Source organism: Sinocyclocheilus grahami, unplaced genomic scaffold (assembly GCF_001515645.1).
Source record: "Sinocyclocheilus grahami isolate Dianchi unplaced genomic scaffold, SAMN03320097.WGS_v1.1 scaffold152.1, whole genome shotgun sequence".
NCBI lineage: Eukaryota > Metazoa > Chordata > Actinopteri > Cypriniformes > Cyprinidae > Sinocyclocheilus > Sinocyclocheilus grahami.
In genome coordinates, this window is record NW_015505331.1 from 162,926 (window position 1) to 190,656 (window position 27,731).

Here is a 27,731-nt window from a genome sequence, read left to right on the forward strand (position 1 = left end):
AATATTAGGATTACAGAGGACTTTTCAGAACTGAACTACGAAGGGGTTTGTGCATAAGCTCGCCAGTTACCGTTAGTGGCGTCATAGGCCAGTCCCGCCACTCGGCAGCCATCTTGGTAACGGTCAGTTTTTTCGGACTAACAACCAGGCCCCTATGTAAATGAACGTGGAGAAAGCCACAACTGAATTTTCCCTGGTCATCGGGACCAACACGGCATGTAGAATCAGCAGTAAAATAATAATATTGCTGCGCACATCGCATCCTATCTGAAAGCCCAGGTGAGCAGTTGTCGCTAGCATCGGGGCTATCAGTCTCAACTTTGGTCAGTAAGTTAGCTGGTTGGAAAGACACGGGAGCTTAGCTTGGATCTCAAGTCTACGTTATTCACTGACTGTGGGGTTAAATTAAGGAAGGACGAGGTGTATTCTCCCTGCTGAAGGGGATGTGATGAATGCCTGGAGTGGAGCGAAAGCACGTTCTTCTCTGCACTCTAGCATGCTGTAATTACACCGCTCCCGATCCACTCCGGGGTTTCTGTACCCGATAACACTCTTGTGTTTGTGTTTGTGTTGCTGTTTTATGACCTGTTCTTCCTCTTTGCCATTGTCCTGAATGTCTTCCGGCTCATTTATTTTTAGCTATTTACTTCACCACTTAAGTGTTAAAGGACTAATACACCCCAACACAATGCAATTACTATGTCAAGTGCAATTCCAAACAGTGCATGAAGAAAAAACTTCACAACATATTTTACTGTGTGACAGCACCGGAGTTTCTGTTCTGGATGGCATGCTAGATAACACATACATACTGAGAAAAAATGTGGCCGTGCTGCATTTTTGTACAGTATGTACATGCATCTTTGGGAAGTACAGGAGCCTGTTTGTGCCAGTCTAAACCTGTTCTGAGATTAGATCAAATCTTGAATAATGTTGACCAACTGGCTCCAAAAAATGAGCAGATCAAACAATATAATGTACCTATGGTATAGATAACAACAGAAGGAGAGATAGAAAAACTTCAAATTTCATGTGTGTAGGCCTGACTGAAGAAAAGGATCTTGCCATGTCCAGTGGTAAAACATGCACAAACACACACAAAATATACATTTGTTAACAAAATGCACTCTAACAGATAATTTTCTATGATTGTAGATGTTAACAGGCAGGCTGTATTCCAAGCACTAAAAGTTCGAACCCATTTGAAACAAGATGGAAGCTGGATCAACAGGTCTCAAGATGTTCAGGACACACAGTCAGATGTAAAAGCACGGTAAATGCAGATTTTCGCTGTCATCTGCTGGCTGAGAGTGGTAGCATCAACTAGCCAAAGGTCTTTCTCACGTTTGCTTGAGCACTGAAATTGATCAGTGTGAACATCGCTGTCTCTTTCTCTCTCACTCTCACTTTATCTCATTTTTTTCAGTTTACTCTCCACTGGAAACCAGTAAAGCTAGTAAAGTCTAAGAAAGTGTCATCTCCTGAGAGCAGTTCGGTCTCTTCCTTCTGGTGTAACCCGCAGAAGAATCACTGAAGACACATACAGAGACTCTTGTAGAGGAAACAGGGAAGACACTGGTAGATGGAGCTTCAACAGATCAAACACAATCCAGTGGAGCACTGCAGGAGAAAACAGTCAAAACTCTACATGAGAACCCAGCAAAGCCTTCAGGTACACTGCCTACAGAGAATAAAGAAGACAATACTGAACAAGTCACAGTAGCACAAACCCCTATAGTAGAGGCTCCACTCGAACCCAGACAAGCAGAAAACCAGCCTACAAGTGATCATGGGGAACTTTCACTTGTATCTGCTCTGGAATCTCCAACAACAGAGTCATCAACTAGAGCAACAACAGAACTGACCGAAGAACCCCCGGTGGCAGCCCTGGAAGAGCACCACAGACTGAACAGTGAAGCCAAATTGAAGTAAGTCATTTATAAAGACATCTTCATTGAGCTATGATGTCTGTGGACTTTGTTTGAGTAGATGTTATAATATTTTGCTTTAATTAATTTCTAAAGCAATATCATTAAAAATAGGTGATTTAAAGAATCCACAAAATATTAACACAGTAAGTTTATTAGCATAAATCAGGTCTTATGTAAACACACAGAAACATCAACATGTAAAATTAAGTGTGACCTGTCTGTTTTACTAAATATCTGCATTTATTTTTACAATAAAGTTAACAGGTATTAGAATTTAATACAATTTTATTCTTCATAAGATGGGTGTGTATCTGTGTATGTTTCCCTTTGCAGTGTGAAAGGTAAAACCATGTGTTCCTTCTGCAAGCTGCCCTTAGATGAAAATGTGAAAATCTCTGTCAACATTCCTTTCATTTGCTGCCGTCCGGATTGTTTCAAGGTTTACTTTTTTAAAATCCTCCGTACTCAGGTTCAGATGTCAGTGTCTCACCCTCCCCCCAAATTGTTTTTATCTGAGTCTTGTCTGTATATTTCCATCTGGTTTTAAGGTTTTTGGTGATCCAATCACAGGTGGTCAGTACAGGTGTAAACAAGGTCAAAAGCGATTTGGGATGGGATCATTGAAACCTACAGAAGCACTGAGGCATTCATTACTATTATTTTTTTCCTTTTTTGTTTTCTCTTGATCGCAGCTTAAAGGGATAATTTTTAAAGGGATACTAGGGACAATTTTGTCATTTGCCCACCCTCAGTTCGTTTCAAACCTGTATGAGTGCCTTTCTTCTGTTAAACACAAAAGAAGATATGTTGAAGAATATTGTTAACCAAACCAGTTGATGTTAGTATGGAAGTTCGAATGAAATAAATGATTAATCAAATCTAATCTGCTGATTTTTTTCAGAGACAGGTTCTGTTGTAATCTAAATATTTAGTTTGTGTATTTAACCTTTTTAAATGGTGCAGAGGAAAATGTCAGAAAGACATAGCAGATGAAAACAATAGCCTATGCTTGGAACTTATGGATCTAGTCCCAAAATGAAATTTTAAACCACACTTGCCAATGGCAGTGAATTTGTTTTTTTTATGTTTTATGGCCTTGAAACTTTTTTCATTGTTTATTTTCTTTGGGAATTAAGATGTGCTGCAGTGTGATCAGCTCTCTCTGTCTGTGTCTGTCTGTCTGTCTGTCTGTCTGTCTGTCTGTCTGTCTGTCTGTCTGTCTGTCTGTCTGTGTGTGTGTGTGTGTGTGTGTTTTAGGGTAACGGTTGCAGGAGTCCTCTGGGTGATCGCTCTTCATCTAGGTACCACTATGCTGGGAAAATCCTCTGTGAGAAATGCTTTGATCAAATCTTCCAGCTCTAATGACTCTTTGCCACAGCAACTTACTCCACTACAACTTATCACCATGACAACCAAGCACATCTCAGAGTCTACTACTAAGTTTGCACTAATTAAACAAAAATATTTATCAGTAGAAGAACTGCTGTCATCGGTTTAGAGCACATATATATTCCTCACCATTTTTCTGTAAATGATTATATAATTATTTCTCTCTTTCTGATCAATATATTTCTTCTTGTCTTCTAACAATTCATCATTTAAACAGTATTTTTTTAAAATGTCTTATAGGCTTGCGTTATCCTGTTTAAATGTCTGTTGCTGTGAGAAGAATTGACAACACTGATGGTCAGCTTCCATTAATGGAAATTAAAGTTTATTGCATGAGTTTCAATAAAGTTAACACAATTGTTTGTAAATTCTGCACAAGTTTTATTAATCATTTACAGTTATCCATCTTACTGTAGAAATAATATTTAGTTTTCTGAAGTGAGCCAGTAAGTTAACAATAAAAAACAAACAAACAGTTCCTTTGATCGAGCACCATCATTGATCAGGTTCAGCTTATTGCCACAGTTAGTCAAAATATACAACAAATACACCCACAAACATAAAATCACACACAGGAGGTGACACGGACACTAAGAGTGTCTGTAATACTGAATTCAAATTGACCCAAAGAAAGCTGCTCACTACAGCGCTGTTTCATTATGTGTGTCACGCAGAATAACAACCCACATCTGACTGAGGAAACAACACACTCGAACTCTTTCAAAAAGATGGAATGTGTGTGAGAGAGAGAGAGAGAGAGACGAGAGGCTAAAATCCTGGCAAACTGCAAGGCATTAATAAGACCATGAAGCACAATGAATACAATCATTAAAATGAATAAATGGCCATGAGAGAAAGGAGAGAGCAATATAATAATGTGTGTGGCAAAGACACAGAGAGAGGAGACAAATGAAGAAATATAGAAGCTAAATTCCACTCCTCCAGAGATCTACAGTACAGCAGTTTGTGGTTTTACATGTAGTGCTTTAATCAAATATATATATATATATTTTTTGGTCAATCTTCCTTAGTGTAATTTGTACTAATCTGTCTCATGAAACCAGTGGCTCATGTGTGTTTGTGCTCTGTATGACAGAACTCTGCAGGGGCTTCATGGAGCTCTTTTGTGTTTCCTCTCCGGTCACAGTGATGACCACTGAAACTGCTGCCGCAGGCAACAGGAAAGTGGGCCTAGCAACACCGAACCTAGCAACGGATTCCCTTTCTTCCGAGAAACCTTAGAACAGCGTAGTTGTAGGTGGTGGCAACCACATAAATGAACTAGAAAAAAAGAAGGAAGAAACAACATATCTAATGTGTTCCTCTCCAAAAGGTTTTTTAAACAAGAGAAATTTGAGCTCTTGTGACAGTAATGCTTATATCCCTTTGAGACTCACTATAAACATCAGGCAAGGAATGCAATTCCAACAATAGCACATCATTATTTATTTACAATCTTGTCCATAGCAGCGTATATTTTAGAGAAACAATCCCTCTTGGGCAACTGGGGCTTAAGTTCTAGTATAGCATAGAAATATTCAGGACTGGATTCTTTAAAAAGGTTGTGTACGTTTATTAATGCAGTTATTATTTCCTACCATCTGGCAATAGCACGAGCACATTTCCTACTTATTTACGGTTTTACGTGTTTGTATCAATCGCATTGTGCTCCTCAGTATGACTGAGAAGCTCTGGTTGCTCCTAGTGGTTGTCTTTAGATAAAGCCGGAGAAATGACTGCTGCCAAATATACAGGAAAAGGGAGTAGAGACGCTGGGGATCTGTCAGTAGTAGAGAGGTCAGTTACTGATTTTAAGCTAAACATTCCCCTGCTGTTCTTCCGTTATTAACTTCATGCTGTTTGACAGCTCTGCACTCTGACCTCAAAGAATTCAGTGCAAATAAAATCCCAGTGAATTTCAAAGTTTGCCAATAGGCATATAAATAAATATAAATGAATGTGTAAATATAATAATCAATTTACAATTACAGATGAATATGTAAATTAGCTGTTACCGTTCTCGGTGCTTGTCAAGATCACTGTCAGTTGTGATTTTTAAAATTTCATAAAGATTGCTGAGGTGGATTAGCTAATTAAAGGGGTCATATGATGCGATTTCAAGTTTTCCTTTCTCTTTGGAGTGTTACAAGCTGATTGTGCATAACCTGAAGTTGCAAAGATTAAAGTCTCAAACCCAAAGAGATATTCTTTATCAAAGTTAAGACTCTGCCACGCCCCCCTAAAACGGCTCGTTCTAACACGCCCCCACATATCTACCTCCCTATGTGGAAATATTTGCATAATGCCGCCCAAATGTGCACGCAAAGAAAGAAGGCGTGGTTTCAGTAACCGCAGTTAGTGTTGAAGCAGCCATGTCAGGGAGACGCTGTGTGTTTCTAGGCGAAAGCAGAAGCACTTTACTTGGCCTTCCGAAAGTAGATGCATTTAGGAATCTTTAAGATTACTTAGTTACAACAGAACAGCAATGCATTTAATGGACGACCGTGTGTGCGCGAGCGAGCGAGCGAGAGAGAGAGGGGGGGGGGTCACATCACAGTGGAGTCAGCTGTCTTAACCGTGGCTTGTGTACTGCAAACACATACCAGCTTCATCACTGTGTCTGTCGCGCGACTCTGTTCCCCTTTCGGGCTCTGTCTTTACATTTATTTTGAAAGATGAAGCTCGCGATTATGGTAAGGGATGTTACATTTCCAACGAGTGCTTGCGGTGTTCGGCCAATCACAATGCACTGGGTCAGCTGGCCAATCAGAGGAGACTGCGCTTGTCGGAAGTAGGCTTTCTACTTTGTAGAAAATGAAGCGTTTGAGAGAGGCGGGGCATAGAGGACCTACAATAATGTACAGTATTTGAAAAATAATGTGTTTTTTGAACATTAAAGCATGTCAACATGTTCTGTTACACCAAATACACAAAATAATGATCTTTAAAAAAGCATCATATGACCCCTTTAATTATTGATGCTTTCCAGAACACAAAGCAACGAGCCTCTTGAAGGAGCTCACTATAACCTTGCACAAAATCTTCCACAACTATAAATTACTTTTAAAATTCACATGTGTAAAATATTAGATCACTAACCAGGGCAAGAAGGGTGATTCCTGCTCCAGCAAATGCACAGATATAAAGGTCATAGGTCACGTAGAACTGGAAACATAAAAAGGGATATAAGTGATATGATTTCTTGAAACTCTAAGTGTGTGTGTGTCCAGGATTATAAACATCTAACCTCTGGTGTTTTGCAGATGTTTGCCAGTGTGTTTCCACAAACAATCCCTGGCACAGCATTCCAGGGAAGAAACCCTATATAGAACAACCCAGACATCATGATTATGAACACACACGCTAATGTACAGATGAACACACACATGCATATGTACAGAAACGCGGGCGCAGACGTACCATACATCCGTGCATCCATACAGACTCTTGCTTGCTGGTTGAACAAGGTGGTTTCCGACAGAATGTTGACTTTGTGACAGGAGCTTTCCATATTAATGAAGAAGAGCACAGGAATGGCCGTGAAGCCAAAGACAACTAGCCAGATCACAGCGAGCACATACGTCAGGATTATAAACTGGACAAGAGAAACAGCTAATCAGATCAGTGCAACATAACAGGCATGGACATGCAAACTATGTATGAAAGTAAGTAAAAATGGATTTGGATGGCACCTTAACAGTGTCTTAACAGTGTTTTAACTGCTTTACAGAAGACATATTCATATATGGTCATAAATGTTCACATACATAAATAGATATGGAAGGAGATATCAAAAAAAAAAACTGACTTTACAAAATAGCTGACTAAACCACCTGCTCACAGGTTATCTGAGAGTAGGCACAACCAAGCAAGTTGCAGTCGGATGATCTGAATGATCTAGCTGGAGTATATTTCAGAATTACCACACTTTGCGAATTATGATTTGTTTCCCCTGACTTTTCCAATCATTTGTAATGATAGGATAAGTAGCTTCAAAATCATTTTATAGAGATCACATTTACAGAGAGTCATTTCACGCTGCATTAATACTTTAGAACGGCATAACTGAAAAAGCATATTGTCTACTGAACTTCCCATAGCTTTTCCATGACTTTTAAAGTTTTCATAATTTTTAATAATTATTATCAATTAATGTTATATTAAAGCTGCAGTCCGTAACTTTTTTGTGTTCAAAACTGACAAAATGTATATAATAAGCTAGTACATCATGAATCAATTTTCCAAACCGTGTTTTTGGCTTGTCCTGAATCACTACAGTACACCTATAATAAGTGTTTATATTCGGACTATTTAGACTGGTTCGGGTAGGTACCCCTGCGGAGTAGCCCAGTACCTGCGTGATTCGGCATAGACATAAACAGAGAGAAGTAGCTCCGGCTACAATGTTCTTCCGCAAGACGCACGGAGTTCTGTTTATTAACCGCTAGAGCGCCAAAAGTTACGGACTGCAGCTTCATGAAATTAATTAATATTATAATAATGGCTATTTTAATACAAATTATTTTTAATAGTATTTTAATAATATTTTTTAGGACAAGAAATCAATTTTTTTTACCACAAAATTCTAAATCCAACTCTCTCTCTCACACACACACACGCGCACACTCACAGTCAGGCTGAGGCAGCGCCCGAACTTGGTGCTCCTGAACTCTCCAAAAGTCTGCTTTACTGCACTGGTGGTGTAAAAACCTTCAGCCAAGAGCAACAATCCATAGAGGAAAAAGAAGGAGGCCAGACCGTAGATCACATACTGGAAATATTTTATACTGAAACACAAAATATAGAATAAATAACAAATGCAAACATAAACCACTGGTCTCATAAGACAAATTAGAACAAACTATGCTAAAGAACACTGATTAATGAAAAAAACAATTCTGTGCTCACATTAAGCACTGTGTAAAGTCAATAACTCACAAGTCTGCCAGCACAGTGAAATCCTGGACGTCCCTTGCGAAGTAGAGCTCTACGAATGTGCGTGTGTGAGTGAGCGCCTCATGCCCTCCCCCGCAGAAGAGTGCCACACCGGTGTAGCAGAGCAGGGTGGCCAGCAGGCTGGTGTAGGGCACGGCGCCCAGGCAGCGGATGCAGCAGTCATAGCAACCTGTAGGTGAGTAATATATCAACACACCAACTGCACATGCAGCACACACAATACACACACACATTTATACACACACACACACACACACACTCTCTCTACTACTAATACACGAGTCTACTCATAATCAACAATAAAATCAAACAGATAACCTCTAAATGAGTATCCAAACTTAAAGCAAACAACTCTAATGTGCTTTTAAGAGTTAGTTGGCCTAGTTAGTCAAGAACACACTCTAAAACAGATGCACACACATACTATGTGCTCTATGAGTAAATGTTTCTGAAACTATCTCTCTCGCTCTCTCACACACACACACACACACACACACTTATAAATAGTCAGTCAGTGTGTAATGGAGTCACAAATGAACAAGCCAAACGCAAAGTGAAAGCAAGCAATCACAAAACCCTTTTTGAAATCTCGTACAACAAAAGTGATCCAAATTACAAAAAAAGTAACCTAAAAGTAAAAAACTAAAATATGAGGAAGCAGAAGAGATGACTATGCACTACATGCACCAAAAGATTTAACAGGAAAAACAACTGCATCAATAAAAGGCTAAAAACTAAAACCAAAAGATGCCAAACAAACGATAAGCCCAAGAAGGCTCAGCTATGGAGTTCTGCAGTCTCCAGCCTGTGAGAGAAGATGATGCATCTCAGGTCACCTAGCGCTTTACACAACCACGGCTGTTTCACTGGAAACATCGACACTGCTGAGTCGAACCCACACCAGGAGAGAACCGTGCAGATGCTTGTCCACTCACTCCAGAGAGATTTCTGTCCTCTGTTGCTGCGATGTCTAAATTGAGGGAGGTAATTTCTCTTTCTTTCTTCAGATACACTCCACTGTCCACCTCAAGGAAGAAAAAACGCATCGCTTAAGCTGCTCCTCTCCCTCCCTTGCTTCTACAGGTCTGAAACAGCATGAGGGTGGAAAATATCAGAATTGTAATTTTTGGGTGAACTGTACCAAGATTTGAGCAGAAAACATAAAATCACACATACGCTGTTCAAACAGAAGACGTGATTCTGCAGAAGGCTGATAAGCTCTTATGCAAAAAAAGAGAGAAACCTATTAAACAATTCAATGCATACATACATATGAATCCTTCATGCAAATACATTAAATATTTTCCCACATTAGACTGGCACTGGCCCATACAGGAGTCCCCCGCAGAGAAGAGTATATATGACCTAAAGACCTGGTGTGACCTCTTTGTCTGGAGTCTCCTGAGGTTACTGGTCTTCTCATCCACACCTCTGAGGCATTGTAGCAACTGTCTTAGCCAATCAAAATCAGAGCCAGCTGGTTAATCAATCAAAACAACCTTTTTAATTAGTAAGGATCCATTAAATGTATCTTCATCATAAATGCAGGAGTGATGGTTCTAACCTTCGGACCAACCTGATGGCATCTTACACACATCTTACAAAAAAGTATCATTAAAATGCTTGTATACATTTGTCTATACAACTTATATTACATGCAAATCACAGACACACCAATTAATTAAAATTCTGCCCATAAATATGATTAAAATGATGGAATAATGAACATCATAGCAGTGGTTAAAATGGGTTCAGGTGCGTTCAGGTAAACTTACCCATGTGAGTATGTGTGTGCGTATCGCTCTCTGTCTCTCTGATGTGCCGTGTAGTTTAATCTCCCTCAATGCTTTTATGATTCTCACTCAAGCTTTTGTCCCTGGAACAATAAACAAACCCCTCTGCTCCCTCTCACAAAAAACACACACACACAGATCTTAAAGATGCAGCGCCCTCTTTCACAGCCATGATAAATAAAGAGTAAGTGTAAATAGGGACATTCCATTGACTTCCAGTGTTTCTACGTAAATAAATACTTCAACTGTTAGACTCGTAGCATTTATAAATACTATGAAAACTACAAGTCTAACATAAATCATTCTGCATTTTTACAATGAAAAAGTTCATTTTAATACCGTTTTTACAAATTAGGTTTTTGTCAGATTTACTGTAGCACACTTCTGGGTACAAATTTGTCCCCAAAACATAGTTAAATCGGTACACACACATTCTTGTACATCTATCTTTGTGAGGACATTTATTGACACAATTCAATCTCTAGCTCCTTACCCTAACCCTACCCCTCAGAACTAAGTGGCTAACCTAAACCCTTACTCACACACACACACTTTGTGAGGGCATTCACTGACACAATGCAATCCCTAGCCCCTTACCTTAACCATCACACCTAAGGGCCTAACCCGTACCCTAACCTTAACTTTTACTAAATTATCAATTTTACTCTAAAATCAAGTCTTAACCCTAAAACATCCCTTTAAAGGAGTACCAGAATGTGAGGACTGGCTAAAACCTCCTCACATTACTCTCTTGGTCCTCACTCTAATGGGTTAAAACTCAAACTGGTTCTTAATTTATCTCAAAGATAGTTGTACAAGTACACACACAGATTTTGAAGCAAAGTGAGTGAGTTGTGACCTTTAGAGTCAGACTGGAACAAGAGCACATTCAATACAATACTACAGTTGTCTCAGAAATAGGAACACACAGACAATTCACTCTTTCTGTAACAAACACACAAATTCCCTCTCTTGTACACACGTAAACAATACTATTACATTGATGAAAACAATAGGTCTAATGTGCGGTTTGAAATAAATATAATGTTTGCATGCTTCATAAAAAGCATTTGTCAAACCCGTTCTTACACTGCAAAATAAAGAAAAAAAGAAAAAAATTATATCTTTTTACTTGAGAAGCAAAATTACTTTGGTATTAAGTCTTGTTTTCTGAAATAAACAAGTTTTATTTCTCTTATCCCACTCGCAGATGTTTTACGTGTTTTGCTTCTTAAATATCTTGATTTAAGAATGTTTAGATATTGCTGTTTATCACTGAAAAACAAGACAAAAATACTAAGATTTTTTTTTTTTGCTGTGTGATTTTTGTACATAAATACACACTGATGAAATTTACACATTGCCTTCATTGTATTAATGAGTAAATCTTACAGCGGTTTTTATATAGAGGTCATTGTTTTGCAGCTCTAAAGCTAACTCCCAGACAAAGCAAAACATTTGGCTGATTTATGCACATTTCAAAGAGCGAACTGAAATGTTGGTTCAACCAACTGAAATGTTGGTTTTTGACCATTTTCAGGCCATTTTCAAAAATGTGGATTTCAAAAGTACAGTCAAACCTGGACTTGGAATATGGCACACAGTTGTATAAAAAACAGCAGCCCAAGGGTAGGAAGATAGGCTAATAGATTTTTAATTTTGAGTGAAAATATTTTGTTATAGACCTATTTAGCTTTTTCTTGTAGCCCTAAGATTTTTCTCAAGTTCAGCTCCCAGGAAACACAAACTGCTCTGGCACGATATAGGCCTACCTTGAATGCACTGTAAATATCTTAAATGCGACACTTTTCCATGAGATCACGCCAAAAACTTCAGTCTGCAGACTCCAAATCAATCTTGATAAACAAGAAGCGGGATTTTTAGGCAAACTCAATATTTACTGCAAATTTGAGGCAGAAATATACAGAGTATAAAAGAACAAGACTCCTGCAAGCCGTTGTACTGACAGACCTGAGCAGCTGCACACAGGTCACCCTCATCCAGGAGAGACACACTGCTGTTGTCCCACTCCACCCATCCAGTTGCCATTGTCTTTTCTCTTCAAAGTCCAGATGAACTCAAACGGTTGTAAATACTGCAAATTATTTTTATAAAGCTGTTGAACTTTCACACAAACACGTTAACAGACAAACTTTCTGCTGGTTACCAAGGAAACTGTATCGCAAATTTGGCACAAAACTCATGGCAGGATTGGTCAGCATGGGTAACATGGAGAATCTAACCATCTGGCAGGATCTGACACCATGACAGCACGACTGTATCCCCTGTGCAAACTCTGTGCAGCTCCATAGTAAACACGATCATTTAGAACGACCTTCATCAGAGAAGCCCTGTGTTCAGTACAAATCACCACATTCATGTTTTATAGAAAAGATTAACATCGTAAATTCTCAGCAAAGCCTGTATGTCCTATCACAGCGTGAGTGGTGTCATATCACTGATAAATACAGAAAAAAATGCAATGCTTTTCAATTTTCACTAAACATATCGAACCAACTCTGATACAATACAGATTTAAAATGATCGAAAAGCATTTTCACAAAATGATAACATTTAGCAAGACACAAATTATCTAAAGATGCTTAACTTGACAATTGTACACATCCGCTCTCTCGTGCTCATGAATAATCTTCACACACGCTCGGTTCTTTAAAATACTCGGTGAGATCTGTTTGCGTAATCTACTAAATGAATAGATTATACCAAAAGTAAAATGCACAATGCATCCTTTTTCATAGAGAAAAGTGGGGAGGGAAAGAGAGAGAGAGAGAGAGAGAGAGAGAGAGAGAGAGAGAGAGAGATGTGGTATAAAATAGTATACAAAATGTAGTATCACATTTTTGTGATTATAAATGAAGAAAAAAAGGTGTTGGATTCGAAATCAATCTGGGCTTCAAATTACCTTCTTTGCTATGGATATAATCTTAAAACGAGTTTAAAAACGATTAGAAATATTTGTTTCTGACACATTCAAAAAAGCTGTCTGTACATTGACGTTAATATATGTTATACTGTACAATAGCTATTCATATGTTTGTTATTACAGGTTATTATTATTACATATCGTAGTAAGTGCTTGCTTGGTTCGTAATGGTGAACCACTGATGGGACTCCAGCGCCCCCTACTGTTCTTGCGGATCAAGCACCTGCAGGGTTTTTAGAGTCTTGCAGCACCACTTAGAGGTAGCAGCGGTACTACAGCTCACCTTCAAGTAATCTGCTCATTTTGTCGATCTTATTCCACAGAAGTGCTTCCTTACTGCGCATATAATGTGAAAGTTGTCAAAGGTCAGACGTGAAGCAGTGCGTTCACACTGAGCCAAACTGTTTATTTTAGTGTGTTGCGGTGACACTTCTTTCTGGTTCTGGTTTATACGGATGGCCGTACTGATTCATACTAGTGCCGTAAATCAGAGGTGATTGTGCTCATGTTATGTATTGGTTTCACCTGCTATTATTATTTTGAATACTGGTAAACAGTTTGCACTGGTTTGATCTGGTGTACAGTAATCACTCGTTGTGATTGTGTTGTAAAGATTTGTGGGATGTGAGTGTTTTGTGTCAGCGCATGGAGTGTCTGTTGCATGTTATACACGTGTTGTGGAGTGTGGGTGGGGCAGGCTGGTGGAGTTGTATCCATGTGTGAAAGTATTGTAAGGGTGCATGCTGGGATACCCCATCAAAGAATTGGGTGACATAGTAATGGTGTTGGGCGTCATGGTAACACTATTGGGCGTCAAGGTTACTGTGTTGGGTGTCATAGTGCCACTATTTGGTGTCATGGCGACAGAACTGGGTGTCATGAGTGGGATGTCATCCGGTGAGCGGCGCAGCGTGAGGGCGTAATCCCGCGGAGAGGATGCCGGCGTCAAACGGAGCGGGTCGCACAGTGACCCCTCTTCTTGGTTACCCCCTGAGATGGAGGTGGGCGTGTAGCTGAGGTCATTGGGCGAGGTCTGGCGCTGAGTTGCAGGCTGAGGGGGTGTGTCCTGTCGACTCCGTTTGTCCTTGCGATAGTAGAGCGCAGCAAAGGCCAAGACATTGAGAAAGAGAAGTGAAGCACCAACAGCAATCGTGACGCTCAGCTCTGTGGAGTAATCACGCGGATTGGCAATGACTAGTGGCCCACTGCGTGCAGTGGACTGGGGAGGCTGTTTGCCAGGGGTACGAGCCTTGTTGCCCCCTGGGCGCAGTGTGCCACTGTGAGAGCTGTGTGTGGTCAGAAGAGGTGGGACCCGTGTGGTGGTGGATGTGTAGTGGAACATGTCATGCAGGTTGTACAGGTGAGGTACTAGGTGCTTCCAGAAGGCCACTTTAGTAGCTCGATAATGATCCCGAACACGAGGCTTCAGCCCAATATGCAGATATAGCTGGTCATGAGGACTGTACTTGGGCCATGTCACTTCTTCAAAACGGTTTGCCTTGGTGTGGATGAACTTAGTGTCCTGAGGAACTGGCTTGTTTGGATCCCTTAAAAAGAAAAAGAAAAAAGTTCATTAATTACATCTGAAATATATAAACAGTGCTTAAATATATATATATATATATATATATATATAATATATATATATATATTGGAGGTGGTAAAAGGGGCCAGCAACTTCTGTACTGTCTACGGAGACTGTCCAGATTTAACGTTGATAGATCCCTGATGACTCTGTTTTACAAATCTTATATTGAGTCTGTTTTAACATTTGCTATGTTATGCTGGTATGGCAGTCTTATGTGAAGGCAAAGACTGCATTGGTGAAAATAGTTAACACAAGCTAGCAGTAAGATTTTAGGAGTTCAGCAGAGTCATCCTACCGACCTATATAATCGCCAGGTAGTTAGAAAAGCCCAATCTATCTTAGTGGTTACTTCCCATCCTCTCTACCCCGAGTTTCAGTTTTTACCCTCAGGATCTCGGTTAAAATTTCCTTCTGTTAGGAGTAACAGGTACAAACATTCATTTATTCCTACTTCTATCTCTTTGCTAAATTCGGGCATGTGGGGAGTAGGTGGAAGCAGGTAGTTGTTTGGTCTTGTGTTGTCCTGTTTTTTTAAATTTTTTAAATTTTTTATAAATGTAAATTTTAATGTAATTTTTTTATTGTAAATTGTCTTTTTTGTATGCTGGTCTTGCTGTAAAACCAACTGCCCTTAGGGGACATAAAGAAAGAAAGAAAAATATATTAGTAAATTTTTTTAGTATATTATTATTATTACTATTAATTTAGTAATATTTCCTCATGCCACGTTAATTCATTTTTTTACATTTTGCTTTGACTGAAATGGCATATAAATTTAGTGAGCAAAATTAACATTATAGCTGATGAAAGTGTATCAAAATGTAACAGAAAACCTGGAACAAATTTTCAGCCATTTTGAAAAATGTACACTACTGTTTAAAAGATTAGGGACAGTAAGGTATTTTTAAATAAACTTATTTACATTTTATTCAGCAAGGATGCATTAAATTGATCAAAAGTGACAGTAAAGACATTTATAATGTTACAAAAGATTTATATTTCAAGTAAATGCTATTCTTTTAAACTTTCTTTAATCAAAGTATCCTGGGGGAAAAAAAGTATCATAGTTTCCACAGAAATTTTAAGCACCACAACTGTAATAATAAGAAATGTTACTTGAGCACCAAATCAGCATAATAGAATGACTTATGAAGGATCATGTGACACTGAAGACTGAAATAATGGCTGCTCAAAAATAGATTTCACCATATTACTGTTTTTACTGTATTTTTTTCAAATAAATGCAGCCTAAGAGCATAATATACTTCTTTGTGAACAGTATTATCAAACACATAAAAGATTTATGAAACCTTTCCCTGTTGTGAGCTAATGTATGTGTTTAAGTGGGTCATCTACAGATGCAGTTTATAATGCCTCTTCCTTTCCACCAGAGGGCACGGTTTCATTGAGTTAAAAGCTGATGCCCTGTTTTACATTGAAATTTACTTTCAGCACTGCTCCTCCCACAATTTCTGCTATGCTCCTTGTGACCGACTTCAAGGTCACAGTGACTGCTTACTAATTTACCAGTCACACCTGGTTTATCATTAACTGGAGGCTGGATAAGCTGGGAGCTGCTTGTATTGCGACAAAATGCATTATTATGCATAACTAATTATGACATTGCATATCTGATTATAAAATGTCATGAATAAATAATCTTTTTTTTGCAATTTTTTCCCCTTGAGTCCAGAATGTTGTATCATCACTCATAATGTTTTGCTTGTGTTACTTTGTATTTCTAATTCTACAGGATATTGCATGTTGTTTTGCAAAAATGTTGCATATGTATTGCTTGTGCTGTTTTAGAGAGTGTTCTGTTTTACCCGGTCTTTGCAAAGTTGGTCCAGTAGGTCATGACGACAGCACTCAGCATGATATCATTACGGGAGAAGTTGCAGGGGAAGAGTTCCGTTGGACCAATAAGTGGAACACCAAACACATAGGCCAGCTCATCGCCGTGTGCGGCGTCCGCCCATGGAGGTTTCATGGGGCTCTGGCAGTGATGGTAGAATGCATAGAAGAAAGTTGGAGAACCGTAACGTGCGTGCAGGTCAGCTGTCACCACAGCTGGCTCCACCCACTGGTGATCCGTAAACATGGCCACGAGGGTTTTGCGACGAGTTTCGGGATTGTCTCGATCAGCCCAGTCTGTGTACATGAACTTTATGGTCTCTCTGAGAGTGTCCTTCCCTTCTGGATAACCGTAGAGACCATCTACAAAATCAGATACCGTGAAGTCAAAATCGGAGCCGGAAACCCCGCCCTCTTCTGGTTCCACCACGCCTTCTACAAACCGGAATCCCTCTCCCTGGTTAACGCCCAACATGATGTCATAGTTAAGGAACTCCCCCTGCTCCATGAGCACTTCAGGGTCATCTGGGATGAGGTCACCGTCAATGACAGGGCCAAAGGCCACATGGAAGCGTGCTGGCTGAATTTCCTGCTCCACCAGCTCCCTGTAGCTACGCTTCTGCATGCAGAGGACCAGATCCTGCATAAAACACACACACACACACACATGTAACAACAGTTATATCTGCCTCCACACCTACACTGGTAAAAACTGCTAGTCATAAAAAGGTAGAGACTAAATTTAAGTTAAAAATTGAATATTTTTTATTAATCAAAACACTGGGAACCAAAAACAATGGTAACTCATCATGGGCCCTAACCTTATCCTGAGCAGGTGTGAGGAATTATACATTTATGCTCTGTAGTTCTACTAAATTTGTGGTCATACTTGACTTTGTATTCAATTTATATACTTCTTTCATATCTATGCAAACATGGGAGAAGAGAAACACAGGCACATGCAGAGAACGTTTGCATTCTGATACAAACGTTCAAGTTTTGTGACCTGCAAAGAAATGTGAACAATTGAAGATTTAAATGTCACAGATTGATTTAAAACAACAGTTTATATATTGCAGGAAAGTTAGTTATTTGTTTTTTATTTATTATAAATTAATGCTTTTATTTAGCAATGATGCATTATATTAATCAAAAGTGACAGTCAAGACATTTATAACGTTACAAATTATTTTTATTTCAAATAAATGCGTCTCTTTTGAACTTTCAATTCATCAAGGAATCCTTAAAGGGGTCCTATTATGCTTTTTCACTTTTTCAACTTTAGTTAGTCTGTAATGTTGCTGTTTGAGCATAAAAAAGATCTGCGAAGTTACAAAGCTCAAAGTCCACTTCAAAAGGAGATATTTTATTGAACAGAAATCACTTTTAAAAAACTACAACAAACGACTCGTTTGGACTACATATACATATTTTCCGGGATTTGTGATATCATAAATATTGACCAATGGGACGAGACCTGGTTGAGCTTCACTAGAGAAGGTAACGAGTGTTATTACTATGTCGGAGTGCTTAGCTCCTAGCTTTCCCAAGGCAGACGAACTTAGAGCAGTTACAATCATCCGGGTTTAAATCGCGCTCAAATTGATTAGATTTTGACTCAATATTTACACTGAAGCTTGCAGTAAGGTAAGGGGCGTGACATTTCCCGACCAGGCGCCGAGTGCTGCCAATCACAACACATTTCGTATTTCAGAAGGCGGGCCTTCATTTGATACAGGAACTATTTGAGCCGTTCATGCCAGACTGGGGAGAGAGGTGTTGTAATAATGTAAAATATGGGAAAAATAATGTGTTTTTCGAACAACCTAGTATGAGAGTCTGTTCTAGTACACCCCTAAAACAAAATCAAGACTTTGTAAAAGAGCATAATAGGACCCCTTTAAAAAAAATTATTACAGTTTATCACAGGAATAAATTGCATTTTAAAATACATTAAAATAGAAAAAAATTATTTTAAATTGTAATATTACACAAGATTAATGTTTTTAATTATCTTTGATCAAATAAATGCAGCCTTGGTGAGAATAAAAGACTTCTTTCAAAAACATCTTAAACACCTAAAATTTGTGGACAGTATTTTCTCATTATAAGTTGAATGCTATTTATTGTAAATTGTGATCCTGTGTGTTACAATGTCCAATGAAATTTCACATACTCTACATAGTGTGACAGCAACTGTATAGCTTTTATTTCCATCTCACTTGACATGTTTCTACACAAAAAATCTCTTTAATAACTCAAAATACTCATAAAATGACAAGAAACATCATACTTGTGTGTCAAGGACATTACAGCCAACGCGCTCTGCGAGGAGACGTGTGTATTTCACAGGCTGATAGTTCACTGACCAACTGGACAGTGCTGAGCCACTCTGAATGATTGCTCTGTGAAACAAACCTAGAGAGAGAACAGAGAATGTCAGAAGCAAATAAAACAGTAAATGCCATGCCAATATTCCAGATCAGCAATTATATTAGTATTGTATCCGCAAAGGGCAGAGTTGCAGTATCTTCACCTGCCATAAAAGAAGGGTACATCCACATCCTGGGCTTTCTAAGAGACTCACTAATGCCATCTTTATGTGACCCTCACAACCTTCAGCCAAATCATTATATATCTCTCATCCACTCCACTCTCAGTGTTTAAATTTCTTCTTACATCTGCCGAACAATCTGTTGGGTTCAATGTTAGAAATTAACTTTTTTTATTCAGGGGGCACTTGATCTCCAGGGGCATCTTTGCTTTTATGGTGGCATTTTTTCCTGACCATATAATAAATGCTCCAGCTGAATCCATTATGGCCACTGATTAATTTAGAATAAAACACTTCATATTCAACTGCACAAACAGTTTTGTATTCAGTTCGATGATATAAGATCAGTTGGCTTGTGCTTCAACCTACGATGTTCAACTCCCATCTGGTCGGTGGTGGATACCAATATTCCAGATCAGCAATTATATTAGTATTGTATCCGCAAAGGGCAGAGTTGCAGTATCTTCACCTGCCATAAAAGAAGGGTACATCCACATCCTGGGCTTTCTAAGAGACTCACTAATGCCATCTTTATGTGACCCTCACAACCTTCAGCCAAATCATTATATATCTCTCATCCACTCCACTCTCAGTGTTTAAATTTCTTCTTACATCTGCCGAACAATCTGTTGGGTTCAATGTTAGAAATTAACTTTTTTTATTCAGGGGGCACTTGATCTCCAGGGGCATCTTTGCTTTTATGGTGGCATTTTTTCCTGACCATATAATAAATGCTCCAGCTGAATCCATTATGGCTACTGATTAATTTAGAATAAAACACTTCATATTCAACTGCACAAACAGTTTTGTATTCAGTTCGATGATATAAGATCAGTTGGCTTGTGCTTCAACCTACGATGTTCAACTCCCATCTGGTCGGTGGTGGATACTTTTTTTTTTAATATAATTTAATACTTCACATTCAGCTATCACCTCTGAGGCAGTGAATGTAGATATCTGACAGCTACCATGTCTACAGAGACACAAATCCCAAACTTGATAGACCTAGAATACAATATCATGTCCACCAATATCATCAGATGTTCTCCGCAAAGCATGAATCATGAGTCATCATGATTCATCATTCTACACAAAGATTGCTCCAGCAGGGCTGTTGCTGTAATGAACTTATGTCATGACTCTATGGTGACATTGCATGAAAGTCGAGTAAACAAGTTCCAACAACCTTGATCATGAGACTAAAGCATTTCAGTTCTTTTCAGTTCTACCATATAATTTCCGCCAAGACAAGCCTTCCATAACCAGCGCATACATTTCTGACTCATGCAAATTACTCTACAAGGAAACAGTGGAGAAACAACTTCAACAGCTACATCCTACTGGGATGCCCTACTGGGTGTAAAACATGCCCACCACCCACCAGATGGGAGCTGAATTTTTTTGTGAATTTCAGGGGGTGAAACTCGAGCCAGCTATTATCAAACTAAATGCAAAAGGTCTTAGATTAGGGGTTTTGCCAACGACCCAAATATGAAGTCTAAAGACCCATTTACACTGTGAGGAAAAAAAAACATTAAGTGTGATATAATGTTTATATAATGTGATATAATGAAAAAAAAACATAAGAAATATGTTTAAAAAAATTATGTAAAAAAATAGTTTACACTGTGAGGAAAAAAAAACATTAAGTGTGATATAATGTTTATATAATGTGATATAATGAAAAAAACATAAGAAATATGTTTTAAAAAATTATGTAAAAAAATACATTTAGTGCCTAATACGTAATCTTTGCACATTGGAAACTGTGAATTTCCTTTTATTGCTGTCATGTAGAAAATATTACTTTATTCAATGCAATGTTCAGTCATACAGAATGAAACAGAATCCACATCAATATGCAGAGTTATCCTTGTCTGCAGAAGAGCTTTTCTAGTGAACAGTAAAATTGATTTTTAATTGTTTGAAGTCATACTGTATATTTCACTCAGTCTGGAACAGTCAGAATAATTTAAAGAGAGCTTAAATCCTAATGACTTGTTATCAGTGTTTTTCAGAGTAGCAAAACTGCAGAAAGCAAAGCTAAAAAGACGAGGAAGGAGAGAGAACTCTAAGGCTCCAGGAAGAGGATGTAGCTTGAGTCCAATCATTTTGAACATCTACATAAATGATACAGCAACCATGGAGGAGCAGTATGCCACCCTAGACCTCACTCTATACACACTGAAATCAAATGTCTGCTCAACGGGGATGACCTGGTTCTGCGGTCCACACAAAAAAAGGAATGTAGCGGAGATGCTCTCTGCTGGAGCAATAATTGCAAAAAATTGGTAGTGACAGTCAATTTGGACAAACCCAGAGCTATGGCTTTCCGTAAGAAAGCAGAATTTCTGCGAAACAGATAGCAGTTGCGGTGGTGCTGCCCTACAGTATACACCTAGAATCCACCTACATTTTTAATAAGTGCACCTGGGTTTTTTTCTGGGTGTAAATGCATTCAGTGAGAAAGAGCTATAAAATCATTATGTATAAAATCACAGTTTTCTAAAAATATATGTACCAGCAAATGCATGCATAAAATGATATAATTAGATCATAAAATCATATGGATATGAAAAAGGGGGGGGGGGGGGGGGGGTTAAATTTTAAAAACTGACCCAAAGAGGGAGAAACACAAAACAGTGAGACAAAGAGAAAGAGATGAGACAGGTAGGGAAGACAGAGTGTTTTCAAAACTGTACGTTGAAGCAAAACAATTATGTTGGATCAATATCCCTGCAGGTGTGTGTGATTGGCTCTGATCTCTTTAAAACACACTTTGCACACATGCCTTGTCGTGACAGACACACCTACACACACTCAAGGCCCACAACAGAGGGATAAGGCTGATGAGGCAGGAGACGAGTTACCATGGTTACAGCAAAGATTACCGTGGTAACGGAAACTCAGATGTGACAGTGGTCATGGTTGCAGAGGCAGCTGTCTCAGCAGTAACGGACTGCAAAAATACACTGTACGTGCCTTATAGAGACACACCTTTAACTGATTATCATAAGGCGTTACATAGGGTATAATTAAATAAATATCATTATAGTAAATTGCTTAATTACCAGTGAGCAGATTTTAAAAGGACATTTTGTTTTCCAACCGCTTCATTCATTATGCAAGTATAATTCATATTTTCAATACAGTTTTATGAAAGTGTCATGTTCCTCTGTTTCAACACATTTTAATGATCTGAATATAAATGTTCGGAACAGCACTGAAGATAATTTTACTGCATCTGTATGTTTATATGATGAATTAAACATTAATATTATTCGAGGTGTGTGGTCTCTAACCTTCAGAATGGTGTGAAAGAGTGAGCAAACTGACACAGGACGCTCCAATTCCTGAGCCAAACACGGTCACGCGGCCCGGATCACCACCAAAATATCCAATATTCTTGTTGATCCAGCGTAGAGCTTGAATCTGATCCAAGAGACCATAATTCCCTTTAGCGGCCTGGTCACCTGTGCTTAAAAATCCTGAGAGAAAGACACAGGATAGAAAGATTTGTCAAAATCGACTTCTGACTTCTTATCAGTGATCTTGAGAGTGAAACTTTCAATAACATCTCTGTTTTTGACAGCTGAAAACAGGAAGAATTTACTGCAGTTTAAAGAAACAGAACCACTTATGAGATTGTGGGTATCCTTTTTTGTAATGATGCATAAAGAATCCTTGAAAAGTGAAGTAAATATGGCCTCACAATTTTATGAAAATGGCTGGAAATCTTATAAGAAATACTGCAGTTGCAAGGGGGGTTATATAAAAAGAAAGCCATTCATTACAAATTATTTTTTCATTGGCAGTTGTTTAGTTTTACTGTATACTTTGCTTGAAAGAAAATCATCAGGTGGTGTAGGTATGACATCTACCAGCAGGGGCTAACTGGGCCATGCCAGCCAGCCAAAACTAGACCAACCAAAACCAGAACCCTGTAAAATTTGGCACGTATTTGTGCAACAGGTACAAAAGAGGTTTGATGACTTTATCTAACTGTTGTAAAGTCAGGCACCGAGAAAGAAAGTTTTTGAGTACTTCAAACAAACAGCATTTATTTAATGTAGTGGTTATTTTGCAACTGACAGGCCATCAGTAATGGTAAACATGAGGCTATGATGTTTGTTCTCTTTCAGAGATGATTGTTGCTTTAGGGTTCAGCTTTGCTGTTTTATCAGAGCATTTTCAGAGCTTAGAGGGCGGGCATACTAAATGTGATCGCAAGATTCAGTGCATAAACGCACCAAAAGCGCAACTTGTGTGATCCGCGCCGCACAGACCGTTATTACTGCCTAAGTAATAACTTAAGCAATAACTAAAAACAGCGCAGTGCGAGCTCACAACAAATGCGTTTTCATGAGACCACTAAACAGCGCTGTGAGATTTCGTGCGAACTGCGAAACGTTTGAGTTTGGAGAAGAGGTCTCCGATACAAACCACAGATGTTGCGGTGATTTAAACTAGTTTAAAGCCGGATGAAACAGCGCTGACATTCTCAACCACACTGACGCAGAAAATAAGTTCTAGCTTTTAATTGGCTTAGAAATCAGATAACTGCTGGACAATAACCAATAATAATGATTTGTTTATATACTACAAACACTTTTTTATCACATAAGGCTGAATAGTTTCAATACTGTAATAAATGCTATGCCAGTTAGCACTGCATTGTTCATATACTTTATTTATTACCTGGAGATGACTTGACAAACACAAATAAACCATGTTGTCTCAATCGTATGTTTAAATTCTTCGTGTTTCCAAACGTTTCTGTTTTTCTGAAAACAGCTGTTTTCATACAGCGATAGCTCCGAACCCTGCAGTAATAAAGCTCTCAGCATTTTGCCAAGAGCAATTCACTATTTCCTTTAAAAGAGGCCAAAACAGAGCTCTCAACGTTCACTCCAGTGGACACAGATGCTGCTTCAGTTCAAGTTGAATCTGGCCATGGACACTCAACTTGACATTAGAGAAGCTTCTGAAGTAGCTTAGAAATGCTGAGAAACACAGGAACTGAGAGGATGTGCGGCAGACTGTAGAGATTCTAAGCTAACATTATAGGGCTCCAGTGGAATTTTTTTTTTCCATCCAACATTACAACCAAAACTCTGTGTTAGTGCATTATGTGTGTTGCAGTGTTGGAGAAGCTTTGAAACTGAAGCTTGGCCAGCTTCCTTCTTGATCTACAGTAGGTAAACTACAGTAAAACATTTTTAAAGAAATTAATACTTCTATTCAGCAAGGATGCATTAAATGATCAAAAGTGACAGTAAATACTTTTACATTGTAACAAAAGAGTTCAATTCTTTTGCTGTTCTTTAAGCTGTTCTTGAACTTTTTATGTATCAAAAATCCTAAAAACATTGATAATAACACAAAATATTTCTTGAGCACCAAATAAGCACATCAGAAGGATTTTAAGAAGAAATGCATTGCCGTCACAGGAATAAGATTTTAAAACATTATTGTTTTAAATTGTGCACGGTGAACTAACATGAACATTTTAACAGAGTTTAACAATTAACAAAGGTTAAATCCTGTAAGAATATGTTGAGCATTGCTAGTTCATGGTAGTTTATGCATTTGTTGAAACCTTATTGTAGAGTTACTAACAAAAGTTTTTTTTTTAATTACCTGAATGCACATAGTGTGTGTGTGTTTTTATCAAAGAAATTTACACTAAACACAACAAAAAACCACAATATATCCTAATTTATATAAATGCAACAGCATTATATTCATACTTTTTAGGGCATTTTGAAGGAAATTAATACTTATTCAGTGAATTTTTTTTTTTTTATTGGTCAAAAGTGACAGAAAATACTCCTCATTTGTAAGTCGCTTTGGATAAAAGCATCTGCTAAATGACTAAATGTAAATGTAAATACAGTGTTCTTAAAACAAATGTATTAAATGCTTCAAAGCACTATGCAATACAAAATCACTATCAACTTCAAGTACAAAACCTAAAATCCTTGATATCTACTGCCTGGCACTCATAGAGGTGTGAAACGAGTTTCATACACAGTGCTGTAAAACGCTGGTGTGTTGAGCAGGTGTTAGCTTATATGACCTATTTTATGTAATTGCCTTGCCTGTAAATTCAACTTTAGAACTGCAAACAATACAAAAACACAAAATAAAAAATCCAATGCAAAATAAACCAGGTCTTACACAGAAGCTAACTGAACAAAACCTAACCAAAGCCAGCTGCTATGCAGATGTCATCTTTGGTGTTATTATGCAAAAAAAAAGAAGAAGCAACCAACAGGGCAAATAATTACAATCATCCATTGCACAATTAACTGGGTCATTCCAATTATGCAATACCTTTTGAAATCTGTAAAGTATTTTGAATTAAGGACACCTGACCTTCAGAAATAAACGCTGGTCAAGCACAGGTTTTAAAACCATAGATTTCAACTTGATGAATTACACAAAAACAAGAACATTTTCGATGATGCCTATCATGCTGTTGCTGAGTGCATGGAAATAAGCCTAAATATTTCAATCTTTAAAAATGTTGAACAAATTAAGTCGACATATTAAATATATTATATTAAAACATATATAATGACGTGCCATGTAGTATGACATGTATAGCATGGACCAGCCCTTTAGGTCTTTTACCGATCTTTTACTGTTTGTTCATTCTTGTCGCTGTCCATGGTGCTGAAGAGAACCGCTACCTGTAGAATATCAGCAGATGCAAATAAACGCTCTCGTGTGCCCTGCATTTCTGTCAATCATTTTAGCGCTGGGTTCCTCCATCCCTGTAATGTGGGTCAGTTCATCTGAACCGTGGAGGCCCATCGAGAGAATACTGGGAGTCCGTTTATTTCATTGCCCATTTTCCAGTAGCGAGCGGACAGGGGTAGACGGCGCGCGCCTGAATCAGGTCAGCTGTGCAGGCCAGTGATGTGTTTCAAGATTGGGGTCCTTGATATTTACCCCACATAACTGTGCGAGAAATTAAATGAAAAAGTCAGCTTTCATTGAATTGGTGAATTCAGCTCTATTTACATGAAACTGGTGCTATTGCCTATTCAGGTTTAATGATACAGGGTATAGGCTTCCGCTTCTTTTCTGCATTCACTAGGAATGGGGTGAGTATGTGTATGCGTGTGTGTTCCCCGGACTCACGGCAGGGACGGTGAAAGAGACTACCATACGAGAGATGAATACCAATAGTCTTGTCCCTCCTCCTCCTCCTCCTCCTCCTCCGTAGCTTCGACTGAACGGTGCAGTGGCGGGATGGCGCGCGGATAATAAACTATGCGGGGGCATTTCATTATAAAACACGGCAGGTTCAGTATTCACCTCACATCCGATAACAAGAGCTCGTGAAAATGTACCTGCGGTGTCACGAACCTTCCCTCGAATCGGCTAATACCAGAGTTTTGTATCATAAACATACAGCATAACGCCTTTGGAGCGCTGGGAAAGCTTTAAGCAAACCGAGCAAACAGATGGTAAAATCACCATGACAACTTGAAATCTGTACTGGTCTCGCTTCCTGGATTCGTCCACACGGACTGGTTTCTGACTGGCACTCCCGCGTGCGCTGCCGTTACCTTTCCAACAGGTGACTAACTGCAGCTTTAATTCACACGCGCGCAGCGTCACGCGCCGCCCGTGATTAATATATCAGCGGGTATTGAGCATGCATGCGGAGAGCGACTCGACCCCCGAGTGTCCCTCTCGCAGACAGGCCTGTGGAACAACTAAATAACGGTGCTGGCAGAGGTGTTTTCAAACAGATGCGAATAAATTGATGTAGTCTGAGTAGAATTACAAAGCCGACTGTTTACGGCCATCTAATGACTATGATTATCGAGATCCCACAGCCCAGATGCAGCAAATCATGGCTTTGAGGTTATTCGAATGATAATTCTCTTCCTCTCTCTACCGTCTCTCTCTCTCTCTCTCTCTTGCTCGCTCTCTGCTAACCCTCTTACGATTGCGAGCTTTCATGTTGCAGACGAGAGAAAGAAAATGCCGTTATAATGAAATCAAATCAAAGAAAGAAAAGATAAATATTTCCTTTTCAAAAACCACATTCTTTTATCGTAGCCATTTCCCAGATACTAGCAATGCGGCGCATTCATTATACCAGCGTTCATTGTTCAATCAAAACGCGTTCCACATACACTCATACACAATCCAATTTGCGCTTTTTTTATAACTACCCACATTTTTTATTCACCAGCATCGGAAAATTGCTCTTATTACTCGGGATTTTTCGTTCTCACCGCTGCCTGAATTGAGAACCGACGGCGCGCATCAGATCAGCCATAAATAAGAAAATGTTAATCTCACCTGCCGAATCGCTCAGCCGGTATCACATCCGAGCGTGCACTGTAATCATCTCATATCTCATTGTTCCCACCATCCAACATATCACCTTTTTCCCCGTCGAGCCGTGTGAACGGCGCTCGGCTCTTCTTGCGTTTTTCTTATTTTCAATTAACGTCAATCTCCCCGGGTCTATTTTAAGCGCGCGCGTTGTGCGCGGTCGCGGACGCAAGGTCAGGAGCGCCCACTGCCACGCGCGTTGCCAGGCAACCGAAGGGACACGAGCGCTCTTACAAACCGGCAGCAAAACAAAATAAATAAATGAGTAAATAAGGTGGATATAGACAGCAAAAGCTCGTCTCATCCAAACCAGACAGGCGGCACATAAATTAAAACACCACAGAGTCATTGGGGAAATGAG

General features: G+C 38.9%; 2 protein-coding genes across 3 annotated transcripts; both read right to left on the bottom strand.

Annotated features, from left to right (window-relative positions):
* Positions 1-4,335: 4,335 nt before the first annotated feature.
* LOC107592271 (myelin proteolipid protein-like) lies at positions 4,336-10,174 on the bottom strand. Of its 2 annotated transcripts, none has more exons than XM_016281692.1 (7): positions 10,052-10,174; positions 8,259-8,445; positions 7,951-8,107; positions 6,741-6,915; positions 6,568-6,641; positions 6,420-6,485; positions 4,336-4,601 (listed from the first exon to the last, which is right to left on the bottom strand). In XM_016281692.1, the coding sequence occupies exons 1-7, from the start codon at positions 10,053-10,055 to the stop codon at positions 4,527-4,529; spliced, it is 738 nt and encodes a 245-aa protein (XP_016137178.1). In that variant the 5' UTR covers positions 10,056-10,174; the 3' UTR covers positions 4,336-4,526. The 2 variants fall into 2 exon arrangements, with proteins under 2 accessions (XP_016137178.1, XP_016137177.1); XM_016281691.1 differs by lacking the exon at positions 10,052-10,174 and adding an exon at positions 9,113-9,349.
* Positions 10,175-11,893: 1,719 nt separating this feature from the next.
* On the bottom strand, positions 11,894-26,989 carry LOC107592354 (neuroligin-3-like). The gene is made up of 5 exons (XM_016281854.1): positions 26,974-26,989; positions 22,312-22,497; positions 18,749-18,873; positions 16,428-17,095; positions 11,894-14,560 (listed from the first exon to the last, which is right to left on the bottom strand). The coding sequence occupies exons 1-5, from the start codon at positions 26,987-26,989 to the stop codon at positions 13,678-13,680; spliced, it is 1,878 nt and encodes a 625-aa protein (XP_016137340.1). The 3' UTR covers positions 11,894-13,677.
* Positions 26,990-27,731: the final 742 nt, after the last annotated feature.